General features: G+C 38.4%; 1 protein-coding gene across 1 annotated transcript in view; it reads left to right on the top strand.

Annotated features, from left to right (window-relative positions):
* LOC150018859 (platelet-derived growth factor D-like) overlaps positions 1-11,406 on the top strand; it is a 261,545-nt gene extending 250,139 nt beyond the window's left edge. Inside the window, exon 7 of the mRNA XM_090267875.1 lies at positions 11,055-11,406. Within this exon, the coding sequence (XP_090124001.1) occupies positions 11,055-11,072 (18 nt within the window). The 3' untranslated portion in view covers positions 11,073-11,406. The remainder of the gene's footprint in view (positions 1-11,054) is intronic.
* The last annotated feature ends 569 nt before the right edge of the window (positions 11,407-11,975 follow it).

Raw genomic sequence — 11,975 nt, forward strand, 5'->3', positions numbered from 1 at the left:
CATTAGTGTAGCCACTAAGTATATGTGGCTATTGAGCTCTTGAAATGTGAGATGTAGCTGAAGACTTGAATTTTACATTTAAATGTGAATAATCACATTGTGAGTAGGGACTGCTATATCAACTGATGCATCTCTAAACTCTAGACATCACCACCTACAGAGTTCTGGCCACAATAACCACTTCATAGTAACACACACACACGCGTGCACACATGCACGTGCGTGGGCACACAGTCACGCGCACGCCCACACAGTCACGCGCCTCAGCTGAGTGTCCAGGGTAGCTGCACATGACCCCACCTGGGACCTAAGCCTTCCTTGGAATGTATAGATAGAACCAAGAGATGTAGACAGTTCCCTTTAATTATTTGGGTGGTAGGATGTAAAAATCAATGTCGATTGACAGCTATTCTCCTTCCATATAGACCAAAAGTCCAGAGAAAGTCAAACTACAAAGGGAGAGGGAAGAATGACACCAATGTTCAGAAAGTAGCTGAGTATCCTGAGGGCATCCCTTGTCCCCATAGGTCCTGATGTCTGACCAAATCTGACTCCTGGAGTCTGAGAATGCCAATGGTAAAGGTGTGAGTCATGTGATAAAATAATGTGGGAGTATGATGAAATGGAGGTTTGGAGTTAAAACTATTTTCTGGAGAAGTTGATTAGTGACTGGAACGAGAGAGATACAGTCAATTCTTATTATTCTCAGTAATTACTGTATGTTCTATAACATTACTACAGAATTAGTGAATACTGAATCACAGCTTCTGGGAAAACTACAAGGTTAGGTTACTGAGAGCTTCTGGTCACAACATGTATCTCAATCAATCAATACATAATGTTATTTTATGTGTGTTTCTGTTTAAAGACACCTTATTTGATATATTTTGTTGATTCGGTAACATTGAACTCACAACCAGCAGCACTATAACTCATGCCTAAGTAAAGTTTATCTAACACATAGGTCATCATGAGTCACGTCACAATCTCCTTGTGCTTAGGAATCCCAGACAACACTTCAGCACTATACTTGAAGGCCATTTTAAATGGTAAAATCACAAACAAGATGCACAAAACTGTGAAAAACATGATACAAAATAGATCATGAGAAGAACACTTGTTTATGAGAGCTGAAGCAAGAGGTAGAATGTCACCTTGAATGACCTTAACTGGGAACATGTGTTTCAGACAACTCAAACTTTTTAGTAATCTGTGCATGTTCATAATGGCCACAATAACAACCCACCACATGTATTGATTTTGGAGGTACATATAAATTTTCTGGACTAGGCAAATTTGCAGCAATCAAAGCTGCAAAAGATGGATATTTGCTGTAATAATAGTGCCTTTTTATTGAGTATTTACAATGCACTAGAAAGTTTTCTAAAGCTTCCATGTATTTAGTTAATTTTCATAACTCAGTGATAAATGGTTTCTGTGAAATTTAAAAAATAATATTGCAATTGTTTTAATAATAATGTTACAATTTAAACTTATTTAAAATTTATACTTAATAAAAATATAAAGCAATGTTATTTTGTTTATTATGCTTCATAACGATAAAAACATAAAGCACAGAGAGTTCAAGTAAATTTCCCAAGGTCAAAAAGTAGTAAACTCCAGGCAATTCCTCTATAATCCACAGCCTTAATCACCTTACAACCCCATATTTCCAAGTCACTGGATAGGAGGCAGAATTAAAGAATTTCTTTGTAAAGTCTTCTCATCTAAAATCTCAAGCATGGTCATCAGTGAACATTCTGGTCAAGCTTCATTTCTTTAATTCATAATAACTATCTAATATAACATAAGATAAGCACAATTCTAGGTACCAGGGACAATAAACATAACAAGGAACAACACATGTTCCAGCTTCCTGGAATTTATACCAAGGTAGAAACAGAAAATAAACACATATAATTTCATATAATGATAAGTGCCATAAGAACAAAAAGTAAGTTAGAGAATCTAAGGAATGTCTTCTAAGGAGGTGACATTTTTGCTCAGATCTAAAGGAAGAGAAAAGGTAATAGGTAGAAATATGTTGGGGAAGAGCATTCTATGCAAAGGAAGTAAAAAAAGCAAAGATCTTGATGCAAAAAGAATCTAGGGATGGTGTAAGAAACAGCAAGAAGGACAGAGTGAAGTAGGCAAGGAACTCGATGGTGAGAAACCAGGTAAAAGAAGTGGCAGGGCCAATGTATATGGGGGTCTCATAGCGTGGTAAGGAGTTTCTATTTTGAGTGTGCTGGAAGTGCTTAGTTTTAAACAGGGAAGTGAAATAACATGACCAATTTTAAAATTTTTCTCACCGTGTAGAAATTTGACACAAGGAAAATGAGAATAGAAGAAGCTTAAGGAAGCAAACAGGAGAGAGGAGAAGCTTCATCCAGGGAGGCTGAAGTAGAGGAATTGAGAAGCAGGCAGTTTCAGGACTATTTGAAAAGGAAAGCTGTAAATTTAGAGCACAAGGCAAAGAGATGAGTCAAGAACGTCTCCAAGGATCCAGGCCCAGACTCCCCAGACTCCTAGGCTAATGTTAGAACATTCACCTGATGGGGAAGACAATGAGTGATTGAAGGAGGGTTGGGCGATGAAAGATTCAGTAGTTTCTTCAAACTTTTACAGCCTTTTACTAAATTCAAAATCCTTGATTTTTTATGTTGATTTCTGGTTCTCCTGAAAAGTTTGCACCTCAATATGTTGGAGTAAATCATCTTACTTATTCATTGAAAGCTTCATTTTATAAAAATCAAAACAAAAACAAACTTTTTCCCTAGTTAAACATTATCTTAACCTCAGTTAAAATTATGGTTATTACTAGAATAAAACCTGAAGATTTGTGTGATGAATTACTTGCCACCATATATACAAATATACCTAAATGAAGACACTTGAGTATAATCTAGAGCTCTGACAAGATGTGGTAAACAGATTCACAAATAACCTTTGTTGAGAAATATAACCTGCACTCATCTGACACTGCAATGGAGAAACAACAAGATCAACAACAACACAGACCAAATCAGCAAGTGTATTAATTGAAAAAAACAAAAAACAAAAAACTATTTTGGTCAACTATCTACCCAGAAATGGTTTCAAAACCAAACTAAAAATAGTTCTCTGAATTCCAATACCTCAAGTTCACCCCATTAGGCTTTACAAGAACTGAACTCATTTCCTGTTTTATCCATAGGAGGAAACATATTTCTCCAGCAGACATTTTAATGAAATATATGAGCATTTGCACAAGACTGGGACTAACATGACTTTCCTTTTTCTTCTCATAGAAATTAAAAATAGAATAAAAGCCATAGAGCTTTGAATAATAATAGGTCTAAATTTTATCTTAAAATAGAATAAAGGAAGCAAGGCAGCACTTAATCATCATCACAACATTGTATCTAGAATACATCTAAGGTTTGATAACATTTTTTTTCAGTGCTTTGTTCACCAGCTATTTTTTGAGACACTACTATGTTTCAGGCACTATACATGGTGCTAGGAGTAGGCTAATAATACCATCTTAATTCTTGCCCTTGCTGTACTTTCAGTCTAACACTGATAGGTAGTACAAAATTGATTATCTGAGCAACTTTGAGAACCATGGAGATCAGGGCCTCTCCACTTCCCTTTGACAGTGTCTCAAGCTCAGATCTATTGACACTTGAGGCTTCATAATTCTTTGTTCGGGGAGGGGGTTGTCCTGTGCATGGCAGGCTATTTAGCATCACTCTTGGCCTCTACTTACTAGATTCCAGCAGCACCCAGATCCCATTAGTAAAAAATTTTTAAATGTGTCCAGATATTGCCAAACGCCCCCAGAAAAATAAATTTATCTCTCCATAAGATCTTTAGAAGATGGTATTAGCAATATAATTCTAGTTTTCTCTGGGGTCTCCCATTTATTTGTTCTGCTAAATTGCCTTTTAGCAAATGGTATTGCCTGCTGAGGAGATTGAGGATTAGGCTAATGTGGACAGGCCAGTCAGTCAAACCAGGCAGAACTGTTCTTAGAAGGCAACAGAATTCTTTTGCCAGCTTCTGAAATACAAAAGCAATAACTGTTTCTGGACAAAAATATCAGCTTGCAGAATATTCATTTATTCAACAAAAAAGTTATTAGTTGTCTTCTCCCTTTTAGACAAGGCACGATTTGTAGGTGCTTGGGATAGGGAACAGAACAGACCAAAAATCTCTGTCCCTGTGTAGTTAAGTGTGGCTATGTGTGATAGATTGGATTATTTGCCCCAATTCTTCACCTCTTTTTTACATCTACATGAATGACTTGGCTTCACAGACAGGGTTTACTTCTGTATCCCTTGGTTATAGTTTTGATCACATGACTTGCTTTGGGCAACAGGATGGACAACAGGATGTCAAGAGACATAATGCAAGCAAGGTATTGAGATGAACTTGCCAAGTAGAGTTTGCCCTCTTGGGCTTCTGCCATCCCAGTGGGAAAAAAATTCCCTGGCTACCTGGCTAGTCCACTGACTCTCTAAGAGGAAGATAAGAAACCTGTTACATAGTGCTATCCCATGAGACTTGAATCTTACAGAAGACCACCCAGCCTAGCCTTGTCTAGATCAGATGACTCCCGGCCTGCATGCAGATGCAGGATAAATACGAGCTTATTGTCTCATGTCACTGAGATTTTGCAGCAGTTTGTTGCACAGCAGTACACCTCACTTTAGCTAATGAAATTAGATTAGATGTGGAACGTGTCAGTTCTATGGGGGAGAGGAATCTTTAAAAGCCACTATGTATTGCCCCAGCCCCTTCCTATTGCAGCAGTGATTATGAAAGTTTACAAGGTCTATCCAGAAAAAGTCCAACCATTGTTAATATAACAAGAACAGTTTGCACAACATCGGTGTAAACTGACAGCCATATAGAGTGGACTAGAATGTGCATGTGTGAACAATGATGACTTCACTGTACTAGTCAGTGGGGGCAGTAGACACTGTTGAGTGAGCATGTGTACTGTGTGACCATCACATTCAAAATGACTGATTGAGTAGAACAATGAATCTACATCAAATTTTGTGTTAAGCTTGAACATCCTTCCTTGGAAACTATTCGGGTGATTCATAAGACCACGAATATGGGCAAATGGTGATTGGCAGCTTCATTATGACAACGTACCCGCTCATGCATCATGTCTCATGCAGTTTTTTTGTGAAACATTAAATCAACCAGGTGACTCAGCCCCGCTATAGCCCAGATTTGGCGCCCTGTGACTTCTGGCTTTTCCCAAAAATAAAATCACCTTTGAAAGGAAAAAGATTTTAGACCATCAGTGAGAGTTAGGAACATACAACATGGCAACTAATGACAATGGGGAGAACTTTATGAGTTTCCAAGGTACCTACTTTAAAGGGTACTGAAGTGTCATCATCCTATGTACACTATTTCTTATATCTTGCATCTTCTTCAATAAATGTCTTTATTTTTCATAGTACATGGATGGATACTTTTTGGACAGACTTTGCATGTTAAGTCACAGCTGATATCAACCTGGTTCCCTGGGTGACTATGTTGAACAGAATCCCTGATGACCCACACTAGATATACAGCCTCAGAAAAAAATAAAACTATGTGGTATTAGGTGATGTCATTTCTGTTACTGATACTGCCACATAACCTAGCTTGACTGATATGGGAGGTCTCCATAAAATTTTGAGGTCAGGAACGGCGTGATTTGACTCATAAATAAATAACATTGGCTATGTTGAGAATAAACTGACATGGGTAGGGGCAGAAGCTAAGAAGTAGATTAGGGGGTGGTTAAGGAAACCAAAAATGTAGGCAAGAGATTAAGGTAGCCTAGGAGACTATGGTAGCTATGAGAAATGGAGCTGATGCCACCTTAGAAAAGATTAGGACACGAAGCAGTTACTGGAACTCCAGAGGAAATAGAATCATGTAGTGTAGGCCAGTTTGGGAAGAATGGTGACCTTCATAGCCAGGTTGAAGCAAAGTCACATGGAGAAAATCAGGGGCATACATACCTTCACCCAGTGGTTCTCAAAGTGAGGTTCCCAGACCAGCTGCATCAGCAACTCCTGAGAAGTTAAAAAATGCAAATCCTTGTCTCACTCAAGAATCAGAAACTCTAAGGTTGAGGTCCAGCACTCAATTTAACAATCCCTGCATGTGATTCAGATGCATTCTTAAAGCTGAGAACCAATGAAGCAATCTTATTCCTTCTACCTAATCTCCTGTTAGGGCTCCTTCCCATGACCCAAACCAAAGGAAAGAGCAGAAAAATATAATTCTCCTGTGTTCCTGGAAGAACAACTGGAAATATTTGCTGAATACCACTAAAAATCTTTAGTGGTATAAACCCAGGTCCTTATAATGATCTAAAAAATTCAATAAAATTTGGTTTCCACTAGCTTCCTAACTTCACCCGCTGCCATTCAACCTAGCACACCCTATTCCAGTTCTATACAAAGTAAGCTCCTACCTTAGGTCCTTAGCACTTACTATTTATTTTGCCAAGAATATTCTTTTATTAGATATTTTCAAGGTTTTGTCCCTTATGTTCTTTGAAACTTTACTTTAAATACTTTAGCTAAAATTGACTTTCCTTCAATTATTGAACCCCTTTCCCTGCTTTTATTTACTGAAAGCCAGAAGACTTCTTTCCTTTTCACATAGTAGATACATTTTACTTATTTATCTACTTGCCCTCGTTATAAGCTCCACAGAGGCAGATTTTAGTCTGTTTTGTTCACTATTCCAAGCACCTATCATTGTGCTTTGTCTATAGGGGAGAAGGCATCTAATACCTTTTTTTGTTGAATAAACAAATATCCTGGAAGCTGATATTTTTTGTCATCAGAAACAGTTGTTGCTTTTGTATTGGCTAAAGGACTCTGTTGCCTTCTACGATCAGTTCGGGCTGGTTTGATGGACTGGTCCATCCACATTAACCTAATCCTCAATCTCCTCAGCAGACAATATCATTTGCTAAAGGCAGCTTTGCTGAGCAAATAAATGGGAGACCCCAGAGAAAGCCAGAATTTTGTACTTACCCTACTTAGATCTTGATAATTAGTCTCTTTGTAAGTACATCCTCCTTGAATTATCCCACTTTAAATGAGCCTCTGTGTGACTAATATAGGAGTCTTGGAGATAAATGAATAAATATTTTTTTAAATGTACACATAGCCAATAGTGTCAAATGCTGCTGAAGGGACAAAGTGAGGATTTATAATGGACCTTTGATATCATGATAGACTGTTTGAGAAAAAAGCCAGTTAGGGTGCATTTGAGACAGAATGGTAGGAAGTATGTATATAATCTGGAAATTAGCCCAGTTCCCTAAAAAGCCTCAGTAATATTGAGAGCAATACTATTAGGCTCTGAGTTATCCATAATTCAGTTTGCTAACCATGAAACCAGACATCAGAAACCTGCGAGTCATCCTATACCCTCATTTATTTAAACATCAAATCAATTAACAAACCATGTAAATTATTCAGTAGCGGTGGTTCCCAAACTTGGGGATGTATCAGATTCATCTTGAGGGCTTGTTAAACCAGAATCACAGGCCCTACTCCCAGAGTTCTGATTCTGTAAGTCTCCAGGTGATGCTAATGTTGCTGGTCATGGGACCAACTTTGGAGACCATAAGAAGAATATAAGCTGGGAAAGTTAAGCTCGGGGAATCCAGTGGCTTATGTGCTAGAGTTTTGTTTTGTTTTATTGTCTGATTTTCTTTAAGTGTATGGGTGTTGCATATCTGACTTCACAGGCCACGGTGAAGTTCATCATCTACTTGGGAAAGCTATTAAGGTAAGTGTTGAAAGTCACCTTTAGAAAATGGAAGAGTAACAGCTGAATGTTAAAGTTGTTTATTTAACAAAATGAGGTTTCAAACCTCTCTTGAAAATCACTGGGCTTAAGGAGTTTTGAATATTATTTTTGAGTTCTTTAATCATTTCTCTTATCAGTTTTGTGATTCATCATATTTTCAAAGGTGCTACACTTATCTTGTGTAAAGAGTTGCATCCTTTTTTCCCTGTGAAACAGTACTTATCATTTTATGAAAAATAAACTGGTAAGATTTCTATAGAGCACAAAGCAAGGTTATGTCTCCAGACAGAATGTATTTGTAGGATTATAGTGCATTTCTGTATTGTTGATGAAATGCAGTTATGTTAAATTGTCAGTATTTTCCTAATTGACCCACCTTTCTTATATAAGCATAGCTTAAAATCCTATGAAAGGGTAACTATTCAATCTTCACAAAATATATATTGATTTAGGATCACCCCTAAAATGGCCAAGACCACGAATTTAATCTGTAGACAGGTTAATGGTTGTGTTAAAATTTATCTGAAATGAGCCGATGGCTAGGAACCAAATGTGTGGGTAGTTGGCAAACTATTAAAGAAAGTTGGCTTATTGGGGTTTCAAGTGTCTATCCAGAGAAGGAAATTATTGTTGGTAAAAAGTGAATTTTTTTAAAAATATATTTTTACTCCTTTTGTTAGAGATAGGTTTATGAAAAAACTTAAAAAATGATTAAGGAAAAGTAGCTCCATCTAATGTAAGCTATGAGACAGCAAGAAATATTATTGTCAATATAATTTTTAAAGAATGTGTTTTTTGGTCAGGTGAACATTTGGGTGGACACATTGGATGGTAGTGTTGAGGAGAGCATGGGCTGGAGGAAAGAAGGAGCTCTGAGGAAAAAGAATGAAATGGGGAGCTGAGTAGAAAGCTCTGGGACAAGATAGAGAAGAGGCTGGTCCAGGAAGCCTGACCAAAGTTAGGCTTTGGAAGGCAGTGATGATGACAGTTTTGTTCTGAAGCCAAGGAGGAAATCGGGACTCTGACAGATGGACAGAAAGCATCTTACTTTTTACAGACAAAGACAGGAGGAGCTAGGGATAAGAATACCACAGCCTAACCAAACATAAACTTATTTTGGAGAGGTTGAGAAGGATAGGAGAGGGTGGGGGAGCCTCAGCACCACCCCGCTGTAAGCTGAGCAGGACTGACAGTGACCACAGGAGACCTGTCATTTACCAAATTTCCCTCTGGTGGGTACTCTGAGTTGCCCACAAATCTTAGTCAGATATTTTCACATTGTAAATAGATGTTGGAAAAAACACTGAGCTAAAATAGAAATGGGCAAAAGGAAAAACATATTCCTACCTCCTCTAGTCCCACCCCCAGGTGGTAGCAGCACACAGTTTCAAACAACAAAAAACATTTTCCTCATTTTCCGCACGGAGTCTATTAACTGACCCACTATCTCTATAACAGGGCTCTTTCCTTCAAAACCCTGGGAGAAAAGACTGCGTATATACCCTTGGTGAACAGGAGCCAGGAGCATTTAATACTAGTCATTCTGATCATGGCTCAAGCAATAGTTGCTAATATGCATAGAGTATATGCAGGATTGTTCTAAGTATGCATCATCACTCATTCATTTAACTCTTATAAAAATCTTATTCTTTTACCATGCACATTTTAAAGATGAGACAACTAAGAGGGAAAATTGTATGTTGCAAAGCTAAAAAGGTTCAAAAACAGAACTAAACCCAGAAGGTCTGGTTTCAGGGGCCTCTGCTCCTACCCACCATACTATACAGACCTATGAGAAGAGGCTGTTCTTCTGGGCTCTGGTTCTTCAGGGGATATTACAGTTGGATTTGAAACAGTAGAACACAGACCAAAATTGAGGATCATGAATAAACCCCATGCATCTGTAGTTTGCTCATGCTGTTTCTTCCTGTTTGGCATCTGGCTCATGCACACTACCCTTCTCTGTTCGGTGAGCCATTTCACATCTTCCAAAGTCCACCTTCGTACCACTACCTTACAATGTCTTCTTTGCCCCCTCCCCTTGCTCTTTCACTTACACTCTCTAGCATTCTCTACAAACCTTTGCTTCCTATACCCTTCATGACATTTCATCCTATGTAATCATTCATTCATGTAACTCGATATGCCCTGTACTCTCTAGAGGTTCTATCTTTATCTTCTTTGAATTCCTAATGCCTAATGCAGTGTGTGACAAATAAAAAGTGTCCAATAAACTGAATTAATTAAACAATCAATTAAATGTCCTGAAAATCATTGTCTTTCTCGGCACATGAGTCACTAGGGTTATATATTTCACTAACTAGACACTTTAGGTGTCTGTAAGAATTATAAATACAGGGCAGTCTTCTTGACTTGGAAATTAGAGGATTAAAAAATGAAATGACTTATTTCAACTCTGATAACACTCTTCACATTGACTCCAATTCCTTGTAACTTGTGTATGTGTTTGCTGTCTTGGTTCCTGCTATATCCCCAGGCCAGGGGCAGTTAGTGGTATCAAGTGGGTGCTTCTGGTCACTTTCTAGAATCAGAGACCTATGTCTCTGCTGCCAACTTTCTCTAAAATCTTGGGGAAGCCTTACCCATTCTGGCCTCAGTTTTCTTCCCTTTATAATAATAATCAATTTGAATTAAAGTATGTGTTTTACTTCTGTAGAGACATGAGATTTTTTGGTCATGGAGAGGCATGAGATTTCAGGTCTATAGAGCTGTACATTCACAATGGTAGAATGGTCAGAAGTACTTAGCAATCAGCGAGCCAGCAGAGGGCATTCTCAATTCCATTGTCATTGGAAGAAAATGTCAACAAGGGCACTTTATGGAGAGCAGAGCTGGCAGCAGTACCCAACTGAGTGATCACACAAATGACAATGATCTATTTAACTGGGGATGCTCTGGATTAGAAGACATGTAGTTCTCAACCTCTCTGAAACTTTGATATAAGCAGCTGAAAAGAGAGAAAATAAACTGATTGGAAGTAACTAGAATCCAAGTATTCAAATGGTGTTTCAACACAGTGATCAATGAACATAATACCATTTCTGAGTGTTCCAAACTCTCACTTTTTCATTGGAAGTCACACTAAGCTTAGGGCAAAGGGAAACCCTCCTATTTCTCTTGTTTGCATATCAGAGGTAAATACAATTTACACAAAACTGAAAAAGCACAGGGGCACCTCAACCTTTTCTTTATTCTTCCTAAAACAGCAAACTCAGAAGAGCTGAGGCTGGAAACATGGTCTGGGACTGATATGAAAATGAGAACACCAGGCTTCACACTTGGCAGCTTCTGATTCCTGTGAAGTGAAAAATTTTTGCTTTGAAAGCAGTGTTGAAAGATGGTAAGAGATATAAGTGTGATGTTAACGATTTGTATTCCACTCGTGTTTTCTCAAAAGGCTCAGGGCTTGAAGACCCATAACATGTTGAATAACCATAGTCAAAATTGTCAGCAGCTTCCTTTCCAGCTGCTTGGTGCAGCAGCTGATAAGCAGCCTCTGTGTACAGCAGCAGTCATTGAGTTACCTCTGCAAGCTCTGGAGATTCAACAGCTGCAGTTCTTTCCTACATCTGACGCTCCTGGGGGGGCTGGGGGGGGGGAGCCAATGAGAAGTGACAAACCAGCCACAAGCTATTGAACACTAACACAGCTGCAAATTCTTCAACCTAAGCAGCATCTGGCACCATCTCCATAAAGAGGTGGCTGTTTTTATAAAGAAAATATAGTTCCCCAAGGGTCAGTGACAGAAATTTAGATACAAAATTTAGTGACCATCTTTTATTTAAAGCTTGGTTACTAAGTTCCCACACTTTGTAACTATAGTATGAAGTTTGAAATACACAACAGCCCACAAAACAAGCTGGCATGGCAATAGAGAAATATAGCTGTAACCAGGGACATTATTGAATATTAATTTGCCTTTTCCTGTGGGAAACCTTGAGATGCCTTTCGGTATTCCAGGCAGCCAATATACGTGTTTCTTGTGAACTGTGAGGAGTAGGTGAAGGGAAATGTGGTGTACTGTATTGGACTGCAGGTGCTAAAGGGGTGGAGGACACTTTTTGCTATCACACCAAGGTGCAGAATCCTTGCACTGAGGGGAGAACCCAGAGCATGAGATCATGTGG

The sequence above is a fragment of the Furipterus horrens genome, unplaced genomic scaffold, assembly GCF_987537825.1.
Source record: "Furipterus horrens unplaced genomic scaffold, mFurHor1.1.pri manual_scaffold_2, whole genome shotgun sequence".
NCBI classification, from domain to species: domain Eukaryota; kingdom Metazoa; phylum Chordata; class Mammalia; order Chiroptera; family Furipteridae; genus Furipterus; species Furipterus horrens.